Below are 26,845 nucleotides of genomic sequence, written 5' to 3'. Positions count from 1 at the left end.
AATTATCTAAATTATAGATTTATGTTAATAAATAATTAACTCGTGATTTAATATATTTAAGCCCAGTAGCAATACGCGCATGTATATATATATATACAACATAAACTAAATAACCAGGATATGAATATTGATTTTTTTAACGATCCACCGAGTTGTGAATTGCGTGTCTCTCGCACGTTACACTCATCGGAATCACTTAGCGTGCATCTTTATACTCAATATCAAAAGTTTTTTCTTCATTTATTCCGACACTTTCATTTCATTATTCCTTCTTACTGCGAAATAACCCACGACCAAATCTTGCTGTTTTAATTTATACTGACTGGTGTCGAAACCCACGAGATAAAACCTTTTAATTTTAAAATCCAACCTCCTCATTTAATCGTGATATATATTTATTTATACCTTTTTTATCTCCGCTGTTGTGTGTGCAGTCTTGAGAGTTTAATTCGGAGAAAGAAGAATAAGAAGAAAATAATAAAATAAGGCTGCGGGCAAGTTTACGCGTCCTGTCACTCGTATATATGTTTTAACCGGTGGCTTCCGTCTTTATGTTGTTGTAACACGCTTCGCGAATATCTTTTACTTCTCTCGCCTTTTCTTAATATAACCTACAGTACTGGGATACGTGTGTAGTTTTCTTTACTGTTGTCATTGTCGTGAGGTTAGGTCGTGTTTGTCCTTGTAGTTTTAGTTCGCGGTGTAGTTTCTGTTGAACATATATATGGGTTACCAGCCAAGATTTTACTGTATGGTGGTACTGCAGTTGAACCAGGAGTAAAAGCAGGACCAGGAGCTGAAGCAGAAGCCACTCTGCGGAGAGATGGTCGATATCGTGTACAAGAGCTACACACAACATGCACGCGCTTGGTGATAACTCACCACGCATTGTTAACAGCCGCGGCGATGGTCTGTGCATTGTTGGGATTCTCCCGTTCCGGAACGTTTAGTAGGATGCCCAGGAAATCCTGGAGAAACGTCGAGAATCCACGACGATTATTCACCATACACTTGAGTTATACTCTTTAATAAATTATGTGTATTTATTTATTTGTGTATACATGAGTAGAGTATCGAGGGATTTTTTTTTTTCAGTCAATTGACGTCAATAAATTTTCGGGTTAATTATAGCAGGGGTGGGATTAAATTTGAAAAATTACCGGTGGTCAATTGTCGAGACAATTTTTCTGTAAAAGTTTTACGCGAAAGGAAAATTTGCTTGAGGGAGAGGGATGTCAGGGAAAAAATTCTAGTAGATTTAAAATTTATAAGGAAAATGGGGCGGATTTAAGTTGAATAAACAAGTAGGATTTGAATAAAGTTTTAGTTTATTTATAATGCGTGGAAATGCAGATGTAAAACATTATACAGGAGGTAAAATATTTGAACTTTTAATGAGAATGTAGGTTATTTTAAGTAATTTCTCACAACTTGTCATCAAGGAATTTTCACGTCGCATTTGAATTACTGTGGTGTAGATGGAGAGGTCTGGAGAGAAAGGAGTAAGATTTAACGAAAACTTTTTGATTACATTTGATAATAAATGGAATTCCCGGCAAGTCCATTTAAAATCTCTCAGTCACAATGCCACACTGCTGTTTCCCTTTTCTTTTCTTTTCTTCTCTTCTTCTCTATATATTTTTTTATTTTTAACTTTTCATTATTTTATTTTTATCCCGGTTGTTTTATTTTATCTTTGCTGGAGAGAGTAACACCGTAGCGCGAGCGGTGAAATAGAGTGAAAAAAAATGAATTTAAAAAAATAAGGTGGAATTGTGTGAGGGTAAAAAAGCGGAAGTGCAACCGCAACTGGAAAAGCGACAGAACTCGTTTGCCTACTTTGCATTTTATTGCGGCCGTATATTCAAACTTCCTGTCGTCTTCTCTTCATCTCTTCACTCTCCTTCACTCGCTTCTTCCCGTCTTATCTTCTTGCACTTTCATGTTTTATAAAATACCCAATCATCACATCGAAATTAATTTCATAATCTCACTCCATATTAATTTATTATTGATAATAAATCTCAATTAATTAATTATCGTTCAAAATTGTCAAGACAACTTCGTTATTTTTTTTAAATCTAATAAATAACTACACGGAAAGAAAATTATGGGAAGTTTTGCTATGCATTATGGGAATGGTTCCCATACCATTATGGAAATGGTTCCCATAATATTATAGAAACCATTCCCATAATAGTATGGGAATGATTCCCATACTATTATGGGAATGGTTCCCATATTGGTATAGGAACTATTCCTATAATATTATGGGAACTATTCCCATAATGTTATGGGAACCATCCCTGTAATATCATAAAATTTTTTTTTTGCACAATAGTGTAGAAATTTCTCAAGATTCGAATTTTCTTGAAAGTTTTGTGCTGACAAAAAATTCTTGTTAAAAATTTTAATGTTTTTTTGCCAAGTACGATTTTTTTTTCCAATGTTTGAATTTTTGTTTTTATGTTTAATAATATTTCTGTGTATTGTAGAAGTGATTACCACACTTTTCTTTAAATTAATTTTTTCATGATAATATGGGAACCATTCCCATAATATTATAGGAATGGTTCCTATAATTGTATGGGAACTATTCCCTTAATATTATGGGAATGATTCCCATAATGGTATACGAACCATTTCAATTGCATTATGGGAATCATTCCCATAATATTATGGGAATAGTTCCCATACTATTATAGGAACCATTCCCATAAATTATAGGAATGATTCCCATAATATTATAGAAAGTATTCCTATAAATTATAGGAACCATTCCTATAATTATAGGAATCGTTCCTATAGTGTTATGGGTATCATTCCCATAATTATAGGGACTATTCCTATAATTATGTGAAACATTCCTATAATTATAGGAACCGCTCCCATAATTTATGGTCGTAATTCCTATGGTGGTATAGGAAAAAATTTCACAAAATTATGGGAACCGCTGCCATAATTTTCTTTCCGTGTAGCATATATTTTAGGTATTAAACAATTCGTCTTCTATATTTTCTCTTCACCAACTCGGAACATTGTTATATATACACTACCAATATATAAATATATATATATATGGGTAGAAGGTTCAAAACGGATCTACATTTCCCTCTGTTTGTTATCGTTGGTTGGCAGCCGAGCGAACTACTGTGCCCGCTTGCATCGTTTTGTTTATTGTATTAGCGAGTATGTGCACCGTGAGATTTTACGTACTGCAATCCACACACCCACACACACATACATGTAGTTATCGTCGTTAAAATCCACCCTCTGCCGTAATATGAATGCATCTTTACGTTTTTTTCTCATTTTTTATTTTTTATTGTACGAATTTTTCTCTTGGCATTAAAATTTATAATATTTATCAGCTCAACAATCAAACAAACGTTTAAAAAATAAAATACAATGTGATGCCAAAAATAGACACATTGATAAAACAACTCAGCTCCATATTTCTATTGATTGAATGCTATTGTTATATATATTTTTTTTATATTTTTGTGTGCGAAAAAAAACACAATGGAATGACTAAAAATTCTTGAGTAAATGACGGAAAAAAAATGCTTTTTTTAAGTAAATAATAAATATATATATAAATAAATATGCAATAAAAATTATACTGTCGCGACGGTTTTAAAAAAACGTTATTGTAAATATTGCGCACTTGTTTATATTTAATTAAGTCGCTCGGTCTTTATTGTTTTAATTTATTTAACGTTTGAGAAAAGGTATACAGTGTAGTAGGTATATATATATGTTGTATATATCTCGTTTGAGAGGATATAGAGAGTACACAACTCCCACAATGTAGCAGGACTAGTACAAGCATCTGTCATCCTTTTCGTTATCACGCCAGGGTAATTATTTTACGAGATGGCTGGCGACAATAATCGGGTTGGCAACGAGACAACGAGCGTCGACAGGCTGAGCCATACCGGGGAGAATCAGGAGACTGGGAGCTGAGGGCGATGAGGACTCGGTAAAAAGTGGGTGGCAAAGTAGGATAGTAAAGAAGAGAAGAGAGGAAAGAGAGCAGCACTCGGTAGAGATCCTCTTTTCTTCCAGTTGGTGCAATCCAATCTCTCGCGACTCAAATGCGTGCTCGCTCCTCCACAGCTACATTCCACGTCAGAGAATCGCAAACTTGATAACTATGCTATTCGGTTCGTATCCCTCCCACCTCCACTTACTTGTCTTCTCAGTGTATAAGCTCACTGAAACAATTTCATTACTTATTCCTCTTCAACGAGTTTCGCTTGAGAAACAATCCTCTCTCCATCAACTTTGTTATCTTTCAAATATATTGTTATAATTGTAAATTATTGTTATGACACTGGAAAAAATTTTCGGAGTGAATGCGGATTAAACCCGGAGTGACTAAGGAGCTGATGACTGTTTATTTATTATGATACTGAAGTTAACCGACGAAAGACGATAAATTATAAAAAAAAAAAATATTTTAAAAAATTGCACTTATAGTTTTTTAAATTTTTTACATGTGCATTTTTTTAGTTTCTTTTTTTCTTCAAATTTAATTGTTCAAAATAAAATCCTAAAATTTGTAATTGTCTGCTAACTTCAGGATCATATTTTATGAGACTGGTTAGCAGATGTATAATAATTTTTGGATTTTTTAAAAGACGATAAATTATAAAAAAAATATATTTTAAAAAATTGCACTTATAGTTTTTTTAATTTTCTACATGTGCATTTTTTTAGTTTCTTTTTTTCTTCAAATTTAAGTGTTCAAAATAAAATCCTAAAATTTTTATTATGATCCTGAAGTTAACAGACAATTGATAATTTTTGGATTTTTTTTTCAACGGTTTAATTAAAAAAAAAAAAAAAACTAAAAAAATGCACGTAGAAAATTTAAAAAACTATAAGTGCTATTTTTTCAAATATTTTTTTTTTATTATTTATCGTTTCAAATAAAGTTCAAAAATTATTAGACGTCGGCTAACTTCAGTATCATTATTTATTTAATCCCCTCGGAGTGAAATTTACCCCAAAGGGAGTTTATTTTAATACTAAAACTCCAAATCGGAGTAAATGTGAATTTAAATAAAATGCAGATCCCTCCGAAATCACTCAGCTGAAAAAAAACTCCTTATTTACTCCGTATGCGGATTGATTTTTTTTTTAAACTTTCAGTGACGGAGTGAATTCGGATTGAAATAAAATCCGAATCCACTCCCGATTTTTTACAGTGTATATATATTTTTTTATATTTTAATCTGGTTTTTAATTGTGTCGCTCTTGTTTTAAATATGAGTTGATGATTTTATTTTTTTACAATCACGAGGGTTGATATTTGGAAATCCCTTTGGCGCACAAATAAAGGAGGGATTTAAAATAATTACATATAACAATAATGAGTAAAAAAATTCTTTATATATATATATATTATAAAAAGTAGTCGCGGTGAGGGTGAATTATTATGATAGAATATAATAGTCGATACTATTATTATTATAAATAAATTTCTGGTTGACCGAGCAAGGAATCGAGCCCGCGCGCGCCTGATCTTTCAAAGGAAAAAAGGGCTCGATGTAACGGCGAGCCAGCTGTTCGCGATACTTCTCGTGTCACTGGTACACGGTTCAATAAAAAAATATCAGTGACTCTCATCACCATTTATTAACCTTTTTGTCCTGATAATAAAATAAATCGCAAGATTTTTAATTGAAACTATTTTTTTATCACTAATTATTCATTTTTTTTCTGCCGCTATCTTGTTGTTTTATTTTAAAATTAATAAATTTGAATAATTGCCACTTATGTCTGTTATTTTGTCAAAATAACTGTTTTCTCTTTTGGCGCCTCGTCGCTTTCTCGTATTACAACTTTTTTATTTTTTTCCTGTCATGTTGTCATGATTTTTTTTATGATATATTATTTCTTGTCCACTAACGATTTGATGAATTAACAATTTTATACATACCTACACCTTTTTTTTTGTCCGTATAAATTCAAATAATGACTTAAAAAAAATTCAATCTTCTTTTTTTATTTTATTCAATTTATTTTAGCAAATAAAAAATTATTGCTTAACCACAAAGCTTTTAAATTATATATAATGACAGCTAAATTATTTTGTTACCGTACATCCAATTATAGAATTTATTTTATTACTCAAAGTATATAACCAATTACACTAAAAAATATTTATACTCCTCAATATTTAAATTAAACAATTATTTCTCATCTTAATTTAAATATTTTCTATTAAAAAAAATTACAACTAAACAATGAAAAAATATATAAATATATATATATATATATATATATATATATATATATATATATATATATATATATATATTGAAAGTAATTGTTTGGTTTAAAATTACGAATCTTTTGTTATAAAATCCTTAGTAGATATTAATCATCACTTTTTGAACCTTTGGATCATTTCTCATATACTTATTCTTCGGTGCTTTCTCAGTTGGCGTCTTGATAGTCGCGAAACGGCGCCAGACGAATCTTACAATTGATATAACAATATATTCACAATTTAAACTTATCTCTGACTAAATTTATAGACTGAAAAAATATTTAATTCAATCCATTCATTATAACTATTTATGTTTCATATTTTTTCAATACAATTCATCATCCATTTTCATTCACTATAAATATATATGAATATTAGGGAGATCACTAAAGTCATACTTTTTTTTTTCTTAGCAATAAAATTACTGTATTTGATACAAAAATAACCCTCGCGAGGTTGAAAATTTTTAACTCAGTTTGCAAGGTCGCCAGATCTCATTATTTTTCTAATTTTAACTGAAAACAAATACTCTTAATTCAAATTTTTACTTTCGCAAACAATGTTATTGTGTATAATTTAAGGTAGCGAATTTGCAAATGAGATTTTAAATTCATTAACGTCTACACAATTTTCATAGAAGATTGAAATTTTTGAATACTAAGGAAGTTTTTGATGATGAAAAGAGATTTTTATCCCCCGAAATTTTGCTCTATCACGAATTTCAATCACTACAATTTATTAATAGCGATAAATTATAAAATTAAAAATATATCAAAAATTCCTTTGCAGAATCTCTTTAAATGGAGCTAAAAATTTTCAACTTCAATAAAATAATTTTTTGACTACTGCTAAAACTAAACAATTGGCGATTTTTTTTTGCGCAACGAAAATGAAACAATTCATGTAATTCGACTACTGAAGGGGTAGTTCCCAAAATTGGGGGTGGCTGAAGATTTTTGGCTGACATATCAGCATCTATATGCGAAACATTTCAAAAATCTAATCATCCAGTACTCTCTTAAATTTGAAACAGTGAAAATAGTGACTATTCACTATTTGCTAGTGAAAAGTATATCACTAATTCAAACAGTGGTATATTTTTCACTAGCAATAATTGACTATTCACTGCCAAATAGTTATTGTCACGTGATTTTCACTAATTCGTTTTTAGAGAGTAGGTTTTTTACTTTCCAATTTTTTGTTTCTTTGCGCGAAAAACGTTTTGATCTTCAGGAACATGTCGAGCCACCATATTTTCGACTATAGAATGATCTTTTCTAATGACTGTAGGTTGATTTCTTCAAATTATGATATTTTCTATAATAATCAAAGTGTACCGAACAATAATTGTGACATCGTGCCTCAAAAATAGGACGGAACCGGGCCCGTGCCCGCATTATCAATAATAGTGATTTATATATAAAAATATCAAACTCATGAAAATATGACGGTAACAAAAATAATTTTTAATTGGCAAATTTTGGAGGGGGTCTGTTGTGTCCCTGTCTCTTCTCTATAAATCTATAAATACACATAGAATGTAGATATATTTTTTACACTACGAGCTCAATTAATTTATACAATAAAAAAAATTACTGATCAATGGTTAATGTATATACTACTTATCAAGTACATTCAAGAATTATTAATGCTTCTTTATGAATATAAATATTTTTTATATTTATCTCATGTTCAATGTCAGATTATACGATTAAATGGACAAGTATCAAAGTAATTCACATACATCATTTAATAATGATATATATACTATTCATCTATATTGATTAATTACAGTCGTGATCATGCAAATATTTAATCGCAACTTTTAATTAAATTATCATTTTTTATCCCATTAGAAAAAAGATGACATAAGAAATTAATTTAATTCAAAATATTGTCATGAAATCTAAATATCAGTGATTAAATATTTTCATTCACTCGATAGTTAATTAGCACATTTGTTGAACAGTATCGAGTATAATATATAACATAATTAGCATCACAGCGCACGGATTAATGGTAATTCTGAAACGTCACAATTTCCCGTCAGTTACGTCAATTATATTCTTGTGTACGGCGGAGCCTTATAGTCGTCGTCGGTTCTCAGTCGATGATGTATGTATGTATTTCTTACATTATATTATATTACATTACATTAACATCATACTGCATCAGAGTACAAAACTTACGAGCGAGTATACGCAATAATGCCGAAGCTTTTCACGTGGGACGTTAACCGTTGAATTTAGCATACGTCAGCGGACGAAGTAGACAGAAAAGTATGAAGACGATGATGAGGATGAGTATTATAAAGTGGAATAGGTGACTCGACCCTCGACGGCCTCAACGAAGTTATTTTCGCGCTGCACACCCAGGTGACGTGCGGTACCGTCACTGTTATTTGGCTTAACGATAATTCCCTCGAAATATGACAATGTGACGAAAGAAAAAAAATTTTTTTTACAAAGACCAGCTCAAATTATAATTAAAAACAAAACTGTTAATGATGTACTTGACAAAATAAAGTAAACAAAAGCTGGATTTAATTATTCACTTGGTCCTGAGTTGAAATTTTCGGAACACGAGCACGAAATTTTTTAATTAAAATTTCCTACGAGTTTCAAGAAACGTCAGAAAGTTTTTGATATTTATTGAAATAAAAGTGCTGCAGAGTGTAGGATAGACGATGGCAAAGTCGATGTTTCTAACGAGGTGTGGCAGGTGCCGAGTGTCATTGAGATGTATCCCCTTGGTGAACTTGGTCCGCAACTCAGACAACTCGATAGCTTGACAATCTCTGGAGAATATACACTTCTATAGAAGTACAACCTGCCTATATATTTATTTATTTATTTATTTATATACGATTCATTTATATATATCTATTTTTCTGTCTTGAAATTTCTAGATCGGATTTTTTTTATCAAGACGTTAATAAATCAGGTTATTATTCAATCGTTTTATTTAAATAATAATTTTAAAAAAAATTTATTCTATTAATTTTAGTGACAGTTTCGGAAAGTTCCGTTATCATCATCAGGTTATTGAACCTAATTATAATTAATTAAATTCATTATATACACGGATAAATTTTTCTTGTTTCAAATTCTACGGTCTCATGTTAACGAGGAACTATAGAATAAATTCTGGTATAATATTAATTTTAATTTCTATGATTTTTATTTAAATTTATATATTCGGCCAACACAGTCCGGCATTTACGTCAGACCGTAGAAATTACATGAAATAATAAAAGCTAAACAAATTTATTTCCGTGATTTCGGCAGAGGAAAAATGTGCAAAGAAAGTACGGAGGGATAAATGAAAATATATGTCGGTAACTTATTTAGGTCTCTTATAAATAATGAACGCTAAATGAATTTATAGAGACGGATGGTGATGGTGCAATTTTTCTCGAGCTCTAAAAGAGGAGAAGCATCATCGTAGCAAGAGGGAATAGCCTCCTCCTCGATCGAGACAAATCGCCCGCAGTAACTCGACCGCAGATCAGTTAAAAAGGAGCAAGAGCTGAGTAGAAGAGGGACTCCGCGTGATAATATAACCCTTGGAATTCGAGACCCGAGTGGCGTAAGAGAAAAAGAGACAGATAAGACCAAAAAAGAGGAATAAAATAAAAAAGATAAAATAGAAATGGCAAACGGGAAGAGCTGGAAAGAGATAAAAAATAAAAAACCCGAACCATTGGAGGAATCCTTTGGGAGATTTATGATAGACCGTCTTTCTCCCGCTTCTTCAGCTTCTCTCGTTTCTTTTCTTCCTTTTAATTTTTTATATTATTTTTATTTTTTACTCCGTCTCATTCTTATATTCTTATTCCTCGCCCCTTTATATTCAGTCTTACCTGGCAGCCTCCTCGCCGAACGAGACAAGACTGGTCTTAGTCTCGAGAGACTTTGATATTCCGGTTAAATCAGTCAATTCTTGTTTCTCAATCAGACGCCGATAAAAATAATTACTAAGTACCCGAGTTATGTTTTACCATCCGGATAAAACCCGGAGTAGACCGACTTTATCCGTCTTACCTCGCAAGACTAAACCCTTCGGTAACTTAATAAATTATTCGCCAAATGAATATTTCAAATCTCATATTTTTCAAGAGTTTCCCGCCGACCCAGTACTAAAGGGCACCCAATTAAAATTAATTTATTTATCAATTTTCCCGGGCTAAGTGAATACAGAGCAAACTCTGTGTTTCTTTGTTCTTCTGTATACTTTAGTCTGCGCAAAAAGATATCTAAGGTGTATACTTAAAGTAGTTTATATATATAAAGATAGTTTCCAAATGTAAACTGCAAAGCTAACTAAAGTACATGGTATCTACATATATATTAAATACATACATATTATATATGTATATCTAACAGCCGATCAACGTATAGTAAGCTTATTATAGAAATGTTGGGTTGTTAGTTGTTAGTGGATACTCTATAATAAACTTTATAAAGTGGCTTTTCAAAATCCTACTAATTTTGATCTCTGCCAATTATAACGTTCAGATTCAATTCTACTTTAATAGAAAGCTTTCAAAATATAATCGTTTCTAACGAACTAAATCATGAATAAAACATAAAGATATAAATTAAAAAAAAAAATATATATATATATATATATATATATATATATATATATATATATATATATATATATATATATATATGTTGTTAATGGTGTTCTTTAGTTAAAATGATTCTTTAACTTGGTTAATGTTCTATACCCATAATTATGAAACTTAGTATCTTATAATTGTAAGTTTCGACTTGTGCTAATTGCAATTTTTAATTTCCTTTAAAAATAACAGGTTACTTTTTAAATTCCCTATTTACTTAGATTTATATTCTCCGTCTTGATTTTTCTCAACTTCGTGACTGTATGAGTCATTTGAATTCATTTGCTCAGCACGCGAGACCTTTAGCTCTCACGCTTCAGAAGGCGCTAGAACAAAAGAAACATTTGTTTTACTTGAATTACTTGGCATTAAATATATTGGGAGTCTAAATCATTAACTTGCAATAAATGACTGTTTTTTATTATTCATATCAATATTTGCACGGAAAAAAATTTTTTGTGACCACAAGATAAGATAACTTACGGTAACAAAATTCTGCCTTAATATACGGATAACGAAGCATTCGTTGGGATTACAATGTTTTTGTAATGCTAGCAAATTCTTCGTTGTGTTCTTCGTCGTGTTCCAATAAAAAAACTGATTTATTAAAGTAACAGAATGAATTTGTAGCATTAACAAAAATTTTTGTAATCATAAGCTACACTCAGAAAATTAAATGATTGCAGTTACTATCTATTTATGGTAAAATTTTTTACCATCAACCCGATGGTAGTGACAACTATCTGGATGATTGTATAAATCATATTTATGGTAACTGTTACAATCATGTATGTTAATTAGAGATAGTTACAGTTATCATTTTAAATAGTTGTATTTACGATCTAGATGGTTACAGTTACCATCAGAAATTGTAGTAGTTACCATTAAAGATGATTAAAGTTACCATCTAAGACAAGTAGACTTTAAACATCAAATTATGGATTTAAATAATTGTAAAAAATAAATAATTGTCATTTTTTTGTAAAAATTTTATAAATAAAATTTAAGTATGTTTGTCATCATATTTGTAATCAAAAATTTATAATTTTGCACCAGTACTTGAAAATTATTGAATTTTTGATCAATTTTTTTTATAGCATTTAATAATTTTTTTTTTTTCTTTATCAGTGTTTTTATCAGTGATAAATTATCACTATCCTTGATAGGAAACATTATTATCCTGATGGTAAATATTACCATCCTGATAGTAGCTGTAATCATCTTAATGGTTACTGTTATCATCCTGATGGTAACTGTTACTATAAAAAATGGTAACTGCAATTATAACAAATTGTAGCACTAACCATCTTTACACTGAAAAATTTTTTAATCATCCTAGATGATTGCAGCTACAAATTTAGTATGATAACTCCAATCATTTATTTTTCTCCGTGTAAGATTACTTACGGTAGCAAATGCCGGCTTTAAAATACGACGATATTATTATAATAAAAATCATGAGTTCTCATAACAAATCGACTTCTTAATTACGACACAAGTTTATTTGTTACTATAACAAATTGATTTGTTACCGTGAGCTAATCATGTTTGTCATTATAACAAAATCTTTCGTTATCCCGTCTTTTGTTATCAGAACGAAATTTTTTTACCGAAAAGATTTCTGTTGAGAGATTCCGCGGCTGTAAATAAGGATTTAGTATAATTTAATATGACAAATTAATTTTAAAAACTTGATTCTATTTAAAATATATAAATTACTTTATTTAGATTAGATTATTTTGGTGATATATTTGTTTGATAAAAATAAACCAACAGTATATATATATATATACAAATCATATTAACGCGTTGCATAAATTCAAGTAAATATTTTTTTATTAATTGCATTTATAAAAAACATTTCGCGAATTAATTACAAGATTTTATTAATTTACGCTGCCAAGTTTTTTTCATTAAAAAAGGGGAAAAATGTTAATTTATATCCGGCTTAGCCGCGACGAGGCTATTGTTAGTAATAACCAAAGTTTGTGATACAAGATTTAAGAAAAACAAATAAAAAAGTAATTTTATGGATACTCCTCAAAGAATAATGATTCAAGTTATGAATATAAAAAAATATTTAAAAAAACCTCGGGGTTAACCGACAACCACAGGAACTTTATTAACCAAAGAACGTATTAATCATAGCTGGTGGTTGCACGATAAACAAGTCATATATCTTGGGTACGTTGAAACTTCGATCAAACTTCCCGGCCACACTAATCTCCCGGCAAACTTGTATAACCCGACGTTATATTCCTCGTCATCAATTGTTGGAAAGTGCCCTCTACTAACGCAGCTCTCAGCTACACATCTAATTCATCACTTATAATCTCACACACTTATATCTATATCTATATCTACACATATTTATATTTATGTATATATATTTTAGTCTTTACAAGATGGTTAACGTGACACGCGCAGTTAGATGCCCGCAAGATTTGGCAAAAGTAAGTTGTATAAGCCAGAAGTTGCTATTTCCGTGCTAAAGACGATCGTGTGCCAGCAAAAGCGCAATGCACTCACTATAAATTGAATTCTTGCAATAACTAGAGTACAAGTTAAGAAATGGTACACTCTGTACTATATAGTGATATATGTATTAGTACCAGGGTATCGCAGCACGAGGTAAATCTAGTGAGTTGTGGACTCGGAGTTTAAGAAATAGAGCAAAATACTGGACACTATTTGCTACCTACCGTAACCGCGAGTCTTCATAATTTCCAGATGCGCTTCCGTGTTCTTCATTTCTCTTATGAGTTTATCGTCCGATCCGACTCTACATCAGTTACTTAACTCGGTACACAGATACACTGTACACTAAAGCTGAAAAATATATCTAACACTTGATTGATAGTAGTCGGTTTATTTCCCGGATAAAAATAAACCGGTGAGATTTGAATATGCAGTCAAGTATTATATAATATCAACGAGTTTATTAATAAACATATATGTCTCCATTAGCGGCTTTTATCAAACGAGATAAAGAATTTTATAAAAATTTTTAATGGATGCAAGATTTATATCACATGGTAGTTTATTGCCGAGTACTAGAACTCACGTCGTCTAATTCGTCAAAAGGAAAAATTTATTAAGTAGACCTAGACGTTTTATATTTGATTCGATAAACTTTGAGATCGTGAACCAAAGGAGTAGAGGATGAGAAGTGATGGAAAAAGTGTGCGGTGGTTGTATTAGACATGGAAGGCACGTTCGACCCTCTCCCCCATACCCTCCCATGGTACTGCCGATGCAATTGAATAAAAGCCACCAAAGAAGTTGCAAGTGAAACACACACTTGACTCTTTTTCAACGGTCACTGCTGTGAGCTTTTTATTTTTTTAAAACTCCTTTTAAATTTTATTTTCGACGTAATAAAATCCATTTTCCTTTTTACATTACCGAGAGTTACCTTTGCCAGCATCTATACGTATATCAAATAAAACTATACGTTTTTATAAATCAATATATAAATATATATATATATATTGAACTTTATTTTATCTTTACTTTGTTTTTTTATCGCATTTTTTTCTTCGCGGACTGGGTCTCAATGTTACCCAATCCGCGACCTCGGCTCGACTTGAATCATTTCCGCATTGCGAAAAAAAGTGAATATACTTTTCAGCTGGATTAAATTAAATCACTGAAATAATGTTAAAAAAGTTATTAAAAGTTTGTGTAGTCGAAGAAGTAAGCTGATAGAAATTTATAAATTACTTTCCAATACAACTTGCACATACATTTTTACACCCTCTTTTTATCGCACAGTTTAATATGAAAGAAAAAAAAATAATATCGTTTTTACTGGTATAATACGTAGGAGGAGATCCTGTCTCGTCGTTTTCTTCGATGGGTAACGATAAAAATGGAAATTGAAAACTGTTTCACGCCCGCAGTCTCACGACGTTGCGGCTCCCAGGTAAATTGGAAAGAGAAAAAACCCAGATCGTCTCTTAACTTCGTTTTGTCCTTGAGAATTTTCGATCAACTTTAAAGCTTCCCACCTCTACCATTTATTTATATATAGATATATATGTAAATGCGTGTGTTTAGACGGTATCTCTGTACATTTGCACTTGGAAATCTAGAAAATGCATTGAAAAATCCGTTCTGCAGCAGAGTCAATTCTCGTTTGAAAAAAAAAAACATTTTTAAAAATTTCTAAAACGACCAATTAAATATCATAAAATTTTTTCTAGTCATTTAAACCAATAAAAATAAAAAAATAAAAATTTGTCGTCTTCTGTAGTTGTTAAAAAGCCGTCTCACGTGTTTGCTATTACAGAAATGGCACGTGTGTTCAAGGATACATGCACCAATGCGCCGCGAATGTCTTTTTACTTTTTTGTAAGTGAAATAAGTCCAGATGTGCGGCTCGCTCGGCAAGGATGTTTAAAGTGTGGTCGAAATAACGTTTTCAAGACACAAGACCGTCTCACACCGACGCTCTTTAAGCCAACGACGTTAACACGTTGTGTTTCTACACATATCTTTATCTTTATTTAACTTGTGTCTTCTCTCCGGATGTCTTCTATTTCATTTTATTCTGCACTCTTGCCATCTTCCTCAGTTGCATGATAAACCCTGCTACAAGTTAACCCACTTTCATCTTTGATTTTTTTTAATTTAAAAAAATTCAGTCTCTATTTAAATCTCAGCAGCATTTACTTTACGCGAATAAAAAATAGTGATAATAAAATTTATTATATTCTTTTCTTTAAATTTCTTAGATGAAATTTGAGTAAAAAAGTAAAATGAAATAAACGTCACACTTTTTTAAAAATTCTCAATGTTATTTGTAAAGGAAAACAAGATTCGATGTTACTCCTTTACTCAATCGGCCATAGACAAATTGAGGTATAAACGGAATTGGAAAGCAAGTAGAAGCTTGAAATTCACCAGCCGGAAATTGGAAACGAATTTGAAAGAGACTCCATTTCATTCTCGTTCACTTTTTCCTTACCCCTTTCCCTTTCTTCCTCCTCCTTCTCCGGCTTCTCCTCCTCCTTAGAACCCGAGTTGTATTGGATGTCTAACTTTTTCCTACTCCGGCATTTGAAATTGTACGTGGCTCGAATTTTTATAGCGATCAAAAACCTCAGTCTGCATCTTTGCTCTGAGGCGAAAATACAATTTGACACGGCGCACGCAGCCCACGGTCTACTTTCCTCGTATCAGTTAAATTCCATTGACTCACACCCTCACATTCTCACCACCCTCCAGCAGCCTCCTCTCTGTCGAAGACATCGATTCAATGTTCAATGTTCGAGTAACGTTTCAGGCGTTACTCATCGTCCTTTCATTCCGTTACTATACCATACACCTTTTATATTCACTCGTCCTTACTTCTCTTTCAAATAATTCAACTTTATTCAACTAGAGTTGTTACCCTTAAGAACTCAACTAAAACTCTTTCCATTCAAAAATAAATAACTTATCTGATATATTTTTTTTTAAAACAAAATAATTAAGTTACTGAAATACTATTTTTATTTTTTTAACCATTCAAATGCTACTCATTCAATCTTTATTATAATAATACATCTCCATCTGTCATCCGTCTTAACTCACTGTGAATTTGTTTTAAAACATTTCATCCACATTACTAAATATATAACTAAATAAATTGTCTGGAAATATATACCTACGAGCATTCAACACAAACGTGTCGAAAGAGTTACGTAAAACTTTATTTCACACTATATATATATGTATATTGTATATAATATTTGTGTGTGTGTGTGTGTGTGGGTGTGTATGCACATCATACATTAATTTCATACTAATTAAACTACTGAATATTGTTTGATACGTGTGTCTGACAGTCGTAATAATCTCAGTAAATTATTATAGAGAGAAATTTTTCATGCGCATATTTGCAGTACAAAATTAACCATCGCTGGTTTAAACTTACTTTCAAACAAATATCAAACATTATGATTTATTACAATATTTATTTTTATTAATATTAACTAGAGGAAGGCTGAGTAAAATGAGGGCGATAAAAAATTTTTTTTTATCTTCGTAACAATAAATCTTTTTTTGCTTTTCCTTTAAAAAAATATGACCATTTTCTATCGGTCTCAAATTTTTAATATTTAACTAAAATGACCCGGGGTCAAAATATTTGATCGGTTTTAAATAAAATAAAAATAATAAGTCATTTCTATTCAATTTTACTTTTTATTTTTATTTAATTAACATGGGAAATTAAGTCGAATTTTACCCGTACTCGCCTGTAGATCAAAATCATATTTTTTTCTCAAAATATTTTGCCTTTTTTTGTTTTCATTCAGACCGAAATTAGACTTTTTCTGTGTATTAATTTTTTTCAGTCTGTTTTTGATTGTCTTTAGATCAAAAACAGTCTAGAATTTTCATAAAAATTCAAAAATAGATCAACTAGTTCAAATACAGACCAATTGGTCCAAATGCAGTTCAGTTACACTAAAATCAGATCAAATTTTTCGACTCGGGACAGAGCTCATAATTTACGTAGAAGTAAATTTGCTGTACTTGGGGATGAAATAAAAAAAAATTTCTTAAAATGTTTAAGAGAAGAATTTGAAAAAATAGTATTTTTAAAACCGATAATTAAATGTATATAATAATAATGATAAATAATGAATAATCGATATTTCAATTAATTACTAAAACATTAACAACCTGAAGGACAAAAACTGTTAAGTAAATGCCGGGTAATAAAATACATTCCTCGTTGGCCTTTTCATCATTATTGCAATCCATTCTACTGTCATTCTTCGTCGTTCCTATCTTCCCAATTTCCATTTTACGTATCTACTGATGTACCAAACCCTGTCTATATACCTGTACTTTTATAGGTATAGCTGTGCTTCCCTATCCCTATCCAATCCTCTTCCCGCGTACGCCAATGTAATTTTTGTACCGTACACGCTCGGAATTTCAATATTGCCAAGCTTCCAACTTTATTTTACCTTTTTTTTTTTTTTTTACTAATCTATTTTATTTTTTATCCACTTACTCCGCTACACTTTGCCGTAGGACACAATGTCACTTTTATAATTTTAATTAATTTAATTGGATACTCGCCATACTTTTTTATATATAACTTTTAATTTTATCTATATATATATAATTTTGTTCACCTAATTATTCAAAAGACTATCATAATTTATAGTGCATTTAATCTCTGAATAACAAAGAGAATTAATACAGTTGAGAAAATATTCATTCTTGTATATAATAATATATATGAGTAATCGCTGACTACCATGATCTGCATCACGATAGGCACGTACCCACGAGCATACGTACCTAATAAATCCATTGAAATTTATTGTATACTGCTTTACAAGATCTGCACGCTATCCCTATTTTTCTAGTTTTATTTTTATAAAATATTATTATTATTATTATAATAAAATATACATTTTATATTTATAATACTAAAACATGCATAAAACACAAAAGTAATTACAGATTTTGTCATTATCTAGTAAATTTTTATTATCATTTTTTTATACTTTTTTTTTATCTTCAGGACTTTACTTTCCCACAGATTCGCGTATAAAGTCATCACGCAAATGTTTTTAACTATTATACTTTCACTGTAATGATAAAATACTAAACAAAACTTTGTATATATATATATTTGTATATACATATACTGATCCCTTTCCTTGCACAATTGACTTAACAAAATTAGACGAAAAGAGAAAACTTGTTACAATTTTCTCTCATAATTACACTGCATCGACAAAAGATAATTTTATACTCAAGTTCATTATTTTATCATCATTATATTTTTATAATTATCGCAATTTTATTAATTAAAATTACTAAATAATTTAGTCGAAATCTGTGAATTTTTTCTTAACTTTCGCAAAAATATTTTAAGAATTCATTCGAAATTATGGGTGGCCAGATTTTGTGTTCAAAATTTTTTTTAAAAATTTGAACACATTTGAATTTCATAATCATATTTTTGAAAATACCCATTTTGCTGGAAGAAAAAAAAATTTTGCTTTTGAATTTCGCGCCACCCTCACACTAATTATAGGCACAAATTTTTCATGTTTGATTATTTAAAAAAATAATAATGATAACATGAAAAAATTTTGAAAATACCCATTTTGGTGGAAGAAGAAAAAAAATTTTGCTTTTGAATTTCGCGCCACCCTCACACTGATTAGAGGCACAAATTTTTCATGTTTGATTATTTAAAAAAAAATGATGATAACATGAAAAAATTTTGAAAATACCCATTTTGGTGGAAGAAAAAAAATTTTGCTTTTGAATTTCGCACCATCCTCACACTGATTAGAGGCACTAATTTCTAATGTTTAATTATTTTTAAAAAAATGATGATAACATGAGAAAATTTTGAAAATACCCATTTTTGCTGGAAGAAGAAAAAAAATATTGTTTTTGAATTTCGCGCGACCCGAACACTAATGAGAGGCACTAATTTTTAATGTTTGATTATTTAAAAAAAAAAAATGATAAAATGAAAAAAAAAGTTTAATTTCCTTTAAAAATAATGATAAAAAAAATGTATGTAACTTTCATATATCAAGTCATGATGTATTGCGTTGAAAGTAACTTTTGAGATAGAACTTGATAGGAAATTTTATTAAGTTTTGGTAAGCCAATTTAAAGTTAATACTGTACTTTTAAGCGCGAAGAGAATGAGTTTGACTTTTTTTTCATCCCTATCTCATTGTATGAATGCAGAATTATTGTAAAGAAAAGTTCCTAAATATAATATATATAATACATAATAAGTTAAAAGTGAGATATGTTTTGTAGAGAAATAACTTCTCAGACGCAGCACTTTTTATTACTATATTTATTTCTAGTAGGATGAGTCATTTTCAGTTCTTTCGCGATAGTATTCGTCACCGACACTTTTTTGCGTTCAATTTTTTCGTGAGCTTCAGATGTTAAAGTGCTTTGTTTTTTGGTATCAACTGCTCATATAGATGTTAATTTACAAAACTAAATCAACCTATACAATAAATATCTGAAAAAGTTATATTGTTTAAGATAATACAAGATTAATGGTTAAAACTAGGTCGTTGCTTTTTTTTTTGCTATAAAGTTTTAACCGCCAGGAATTATTTCGACCGTAAAACGCAAAAGTAATAAATCTAAAAGTGATTGATTTAAAAAAGTTTTCATCGGTTATAAAAATTTTGAATTCGAAATAATAAAATTATTTTATTCTATTTTATTATATCAAACTATTCATAAAAAAATATATATATATACAAATACATTTTCATAAATTCTATAAAAGTAAGTAATGCAATTTCATTTTATTAGAGTAATTAATTTTTAAAGTTTATGACTTAATGGCAAACTCATAAACGAAGTTTGTCATTAAAATGTTTTTTTTTATATTTTAATAACGAGGACAGACTGATGAAAAGCAATCAGATAATCAATTTCCTTTTTCCTGTGTTAATCTATTTCTTCATTTTATTTATTTGTTACATTCTATTTGTCTTTTTTTAAATATTGATTATACATTAAACATTATTCTTTTATTAAATCCCGACCTAGACAATTGGCGGCGTATATATATATATGTATATATATATTTTATTCTCAAGTAAGCTTATCAGTAAAGACAAACGATGCAGTTTGCAGTATCAACATTAAGTTAAGAACATTGTTCTGTATATAAGATAAAATCCGACAGGTTTTGTTTACTCAGCGCAAGAGGAGAAGACTTACTGATAAAACTTGCTGAAAGGCACATATGTATGATAGTTATTTTATTACACATATATATTTATATAGGGAAGTATATTTTATTAGAAGAAAGTTGGGAAAAACCATTAAACATTTAGACGTGAGACGGATTATTGCACGGAGAGAATTTCGCTTTAAAATTTAAGGTTCTAATTTCGACAAAAATTACTGTGTCGCTTATAAAGCCGGAACTAACGCCAGTGAAACTTTTTACAGGCTTCCTATAAAATATATGTGTCTATAATATGCTCTGAGACTTCATATTTTATAACGAGAACCGTAGAAAGTCCCATTGGCGATACTGGTCCCAGTTTTACTGAACTACCCCCGTAAATTTAATGCAAAATATTTTATGCTTTTTTTTAATTGAACTTTTTTTCAAACTGTATTAAATTCAGGTTTGTTTGATGGACAGTTATGTGAGCTTAGAAATGATTTAAAAATTTTTAATTCATATTTCAGAGACTAAAACTTTATTCAAATTATGATAGATTGTTTTTATAAAAAATATTATTGCAGAAGAAAAGAATAAAAATAAAAGTAAAGTTATTTTAAACGTCAATCACTCTTGTATTGATTTTTCGCAAAGCCGATACCTGTACCGAGACACGTTGTTTCACCATCAATCAACGCGAAATATTAAAAAGTAAATCACGCTGTGCAGTAATTAAAAATAAAATTAAAAAAGTTGTAATGGCAATGGCAGGACAGGATAAATGAGAAAATTAAAATAATATAAATAAAAATGAAATAATAAAAACAGTGAAGATAAATAATAAAAAAAGCTCAGGTACATTTGGTTTTATCGATGCAATTTTAAACCACTTACCAACTCTTCAACCCGAAAGCGTCGTTTTTGTTCCGTAAATAGTAAGCGAGAAACAATAAACCCAGTAATGTGTATCGTGCTTGAACTTTAAGTACCCGACGTTCAGTAATGCTCTTCTCTTTTCTCATCCCCTAAACTTTATCGTACCAATGCCGCTTAACTTGTATTTAAAAGGAACGAATAACAAAAAAAATATATTCAAAACACACACACACTTTTTTACCCAATTAAACCCAATGAACGTGAGATTCCGACTGAACTAACTTTGCAAATTAAACTGAAGACTCAGTTGCTAAAACAATAATCTATCGAAACCCGGATCCCAGAACAAGCAATCGCAGCCCAAGAAACCCGATTGCTAAATCTCTGATTCAACGTTTAAAAAAAAATTAACAATTAAATTCAAATGTTTATTTATTTAAATCAAATCACAAATAAGTAAATAAATTAAATATTACCCGCCACGTCCATGCTCAGCACTTGTAAGTTTTCTTACACCGGATTTAGGCGTCTGATCCGCGAGTTAAAATAACTAAATCCCAATCTGTCTGTTAGCTGATGTTGAATTACGCAACCGGTTTATTTTCATTTATTTATTTATTTAAATAAATGAATATTTATATCACTCGGAGTTTTTAATTTATAAATTTATATTACATTGTTATCACTTCCGGTGTGATACCGTTATTACGTACATTAGATTAATAATATGTGTAACGCAGCTTGGGTATCATAGGGATATCAGTCGGGTGAGATGATGATGATGATGATGATGGTGATGGTGATGGACTGATGCTGATGCCCTACATACATCAAATATATAATCAATGCTCTCGTAGATTATCCCCAGGACATTACCTACTACATTTATCTATATAAAACTCATATATATATATATATATATATATGTACAAAGAGACTCTTAGTTGATGCACGAACGAATAGAACGCTATCCCAATGTTTCTGGTACGTATTTCCGGTCACGTGAGTCATGGTCAGGGTGAATTAAATTGTGTGTCATTTTAAATTGCTCCCATTACTCGCAGTCACTTAAACTGTTTAAAGAGAAGCATATCAATCATTCAGTCTATTTTATTTATATTTTTATTTATTTTTTTTCGGAGGGAGGCTTCAAAAATAAAAATAAAAAAACACCAGAGATGAGTATCATTAGTTCCACCAAAAGACAAGTCATCTTCTTTTTGGCTCGTTGCCTACATCTGAGCTGATCTTGACGATCAAGAGATATATAATCAGACCGACAAAACTTTTAAAGAGATTTACAATATTCACTGTCTGTCTGTGCATTAATTACTGTTATATAGATTTTATTAAATATAAATGTCTATGGGTTTTAATTATGAGGTACCAGTAACAGTAATTTACGATTTAATTTTTTTATCCCTCACAAATAGATTTTACGGAGTCCTTATTTTAAAGAACGGGTGTTTTATCCACAATAATACTTGTCCGATTAAAATAAAACGGTTTTTACGAGGCTAATAATTTATGTCTTCTTATCGGGGAATTGTATGAACGTTAAATTTTGGGGTGATGATGGAGAGAATTTAACCTGTGCCAAAATTCGCTCTATAAATATATTTACGGACAATATATATTCACATATATATTTACATATGGGAGATTTATACATTTATTTTTGTTTGTCGAAAAAAATCGGTTGTCATCAACGGAGATAAGTATGTCGGCGTTTTTATTGTAACTTATGCATTGAATTATTCATTTTGGGGTCGAAGATTAATCATAACTTTAATAAAAGTAAAATAAAATAATAATAATAATAATAGTACAACACAGTGAATTATCTAGAGAAGAGAAGAGATAAAACGTCCTTCCGCTTACTGGTGACTGTAACAAATTTAGCTGGCAGAAACAACGTGAATTTATTAACTGACCCTCGTTTTTTATACCTTTACTCTTTTCGAACACGTTGACTCATCGTTTAATCATGGACGGATAATTAGGCTTCTGGAATTATATTCAGAAACCGGTTAGTCCTGTGCTCTGCTCGAGACTCGTTCGTCGATCAACTTTATTCGAGGCCTAAACCATCGGGTTTTTATTTTTTAAGATACCTTTTTTTTTAAATTCAAACCCGAGTCAACTGCTCGCCTTGCAGATTAAATAAATAACTACATGAACACGTTTCTTTTTAAGGCATTAAATCCATTTCCATCCACAATCTATCTGCTCGTAAAACTTACAATAAAAACGACACAATTTCAAGGTTCTGACCTACACCAAAATCATTTATTATTTTACAACTCTTGTTTTACATTTTTTTGCTTATCTAATCTCGTCCACTCGCAATTACACTTTTTTTTATATTTCATAATTTTAATATTTACACTGCCTTTAAATACCGATTAGCTCCAATCAATTTCATTGCATAATCTTTGGTTTCATTCAAATTTAGATATCAGTATCAATTATTCGGTCAATTTAAATTTTTCTCTTCCATTGCAGTTAATCAGCAAATGAACTCTTGGCGATCATTTTTTTTTTCATATTCGTAATCAACAAATATCCGCAGTACAATTTTCAGCGCGAAATTCCAAAAAAAACACAAATTTCAAATGATTTTGAAAAAATTGTCAATATAACCTCATGAAAAAAATTCATAAAAAAAATATATGTTAAAATATAAAAAAAATATATTAGTAATATATTTGAAATCTATAAAAAATATATTTTTTATATAATACTTGTATATTTTTGAATATGAAAAAAATATATTTTTTGTATATTTTTATACATGTATTTTTTATCTATTCTAAGATATATTTTTAATATATTTAAAATATATAAAATATATACGAAAATCGGCCAAAAGTTAGCTATTTAAAATATATTTTTTATACATGTTATATATGTATATTTATATATTTTTAATATATTTTTTTTATATTTAACATATATTTATTTTATAAATTTTTTTCATGGGGGTAATAAATTCTAGCTTCGAGCTTTTGAAAAAAAAAATCCCCAAAAATTTGGTTACTTTGTAAAGTTCACCCTTATCGAAATTATGCATAAAAATTATATTTATATTCATATTTATATTTTATATTCGTTATTTTAATGCCTGTTGCAAAGTCAACGTTTTATTTAATTGCACAGCCGTTCTAGTACAAAGTAATAGTAAAGAAATACGAAGTCGGCATCACGGAAGCACTCACACATACATACATACATACTCTCGCATATAAGCTAAGCTAATCCTCAAATATTTACAGTGATGCATTACGACTCGTACCTATGTAACGAATAACGCCTAGTATAGTTGGCTATACACAAGTGCGACGGCTTCTGGCAACAGGATTTTAAAACAAGAGTGCTTGCATGCATATACAACAAGTGTACTATCGTTGTCACACTTGGAAAATTATAATATTGGCTGAGTACACATTTCGAGTCTTAACTATCACTCTATACATTTATACTCACTATATATTCTTGGATGATCTTAAATATTTAACACAACACACACACACTCGCACGAATATGTATTTATAATTCCACTCGCTTCGTTATGCAACAAGAAAAATATCTTGCAAGCACTAAAAAACTACAAGTTAATTTTTATTATTAATAAACCTGAAAGTTATTTTAAATAAATGCATACATAATAAGTAAAAATAAATGACTTTTTCCCGTAATAAATCATTATTGCACTTAAATATAATTATCAGTGCCAACAGCAGCGCGTAATAGATTCCAAGTGTTCTATAAAATATAAATATGTTCATGTATTTAATTATTTATTAATTAATTATTGGTACATTTTTTCTGTTACAGAACGACGAAAACGAGCGAATTCTCTTTGCCCATTTGTCGGACTGTCAAATATACAAGATTCCGAACACAAAGAAGCTCTTTAACGCGCCCTTCCAGTGGGGCGCCTGTCTGAGGCCATCCAGCAACGCTGAAGCCGAAGACACGGAAGCCGGAGTCTCCGGACTCAAGGTCATTGGTTTCAACACTGAAAAGTCACACACCTGCTGGCACCAAGCCATGAGACTTGCCAAGGTAATATATATATACGCAGATAGAGATATATATGGCAGTATAATCTTAACTTTATTCACCATTAACTTGTCCCTCTTGGTCTCGGTTTCCTGGGGGCAGCTTCGCCACCGGTTGGATCCTTTCTTCTTTTACTTTGGCTGCAACTTCCTTCTCACATTAATTCAGGACTATGTATCATAGCCCCATTGTATCTATTGTAATACCCGCCGTCTAGGCAGTGACTTTATTCACTGATTTTTATCGTTAAATAGTTCTCGATGTTAAAAAGTAAAATGTGAAGAAGCCAGCAGTAGATAAAATAAGGGTTTTGGTTTAAGTAACGACGTGCTGTGTGAGGGAAACACCGGCCTGGTAGTGGTTGCAGTCACGGTGGGTTCCGCCACCCTATTATATAACTCTTTAGGGGTTCCATTCTTTTCTCCGGTGGCCAAGTACCGGCTCAGACCACTCTCAAGACCTGACGCAAGGTCTCTAGTGGGCTTTCTTCTCCATGTTCTTGCGATCGACGCGTCTTCCACGGGCTCTGCCGGTTGTGGGATGAGGAAACGCCGGCAACCAAGTAGCAAGAGGGATTGCTAAAAAATGTAAAAAAATTTAAAGAACCGGAGTAGAGGTAATGAAAAAAAAAGGGGAAAAAGAACCACGAGGCTGAATTCTCTAGCATAGGCGGCATTCTTTGGCCAACTGATGTGCAGCTTTGAAGAAGACCCGAGAGCAATGTCTAGGTCGGCTCTTGACTGACTGACGCTTAATGTAACTCTTGTTCCCTTAAATATCCTTACTTCACTTAAAACTTTTTTATGCACGTCTACTGCTCAGCTCTTCAACACATTCACCTCTAGCCATTACAACTTTAGACTTCACACGACTTCATTCCTTACAAGAAACAAGAACTCAAACCCGTTGCCCACAAGATTGTATTTATTTCCTCCAAGCCGAGTTTTAAATTCTTAGAATCAACTTCAACTTCCACTTCAATTTTACCTTCGCCTTCCTTATTTGCTGCACGCAAACTTCAATTAACTGCATTATTTACGGGTATTATTTTTAATTATGGTTATTATATTTCTCAGTTAAAATAATTTTCGAAATATATAAAACTTTCCTCTAATTTTTTAAATATTATTTTTCACTGTTAATTTGATGACAAAAATATAAATGATGACTTGCTTCATTAAATGAAATAATTTTTTAATAAAAAAAAAACATGTCAGATAACAAATAATAATAAGAGTATATTTTTTTATTGCCGTAATAGAGCACTTGTTTTATTACAAAATAATGCATTAGTCTCGTGAAAATTTAGCGTCACGAC

General features: G+C 30.5%; 1 protein-coding gene across 4 annotated transcripts in view; it reads left to right on the top strand.

Annotated features, from left to right (window-relative positions):
- LOC130664075 (growth factor receptor-bound protein 14-like) overlaps window positions 1-26,845 on the top strand; it is a 242,030-nt gene that overhangs the window by 173,781 nt on the left and 41,404 nt on the right. For all 4 annotated transcript variants that reach the window (XM_057463782.1, XM_057463784.1, XM_057463783.1 and 1 more), the window contains one exon: window positions 25,300-25,530. In XM_057463782.1, coding sequence (XP_057319765.1) covers window positions 25,300-25,530 — 231 coding nt within the window. The remainder of the gene's footprint in view (window positions 1-25,299; window positions 25,531-26,845) is intronic.

The sequence above is a fragment of the Microplitis mediator genome, chromosome 2, assembly GCF_029852145.1.
Source record: "Microplitis mediator isolate UGA2020A chromosome 2, iyMicMedi2.1, whole genome shotgun sequence".
Lineage (NCBI taxonomy): Eukaryota > Metazoa > Arthropoda > Insecta > Hymenoptera > Braconidae > Microplitis > Microplitis mediator.
The sequence above is the reverse complement of the archived record's forward strand: the minus strand, read 5'-3'. Positions and strand labels throughout refer to the sequence as shown.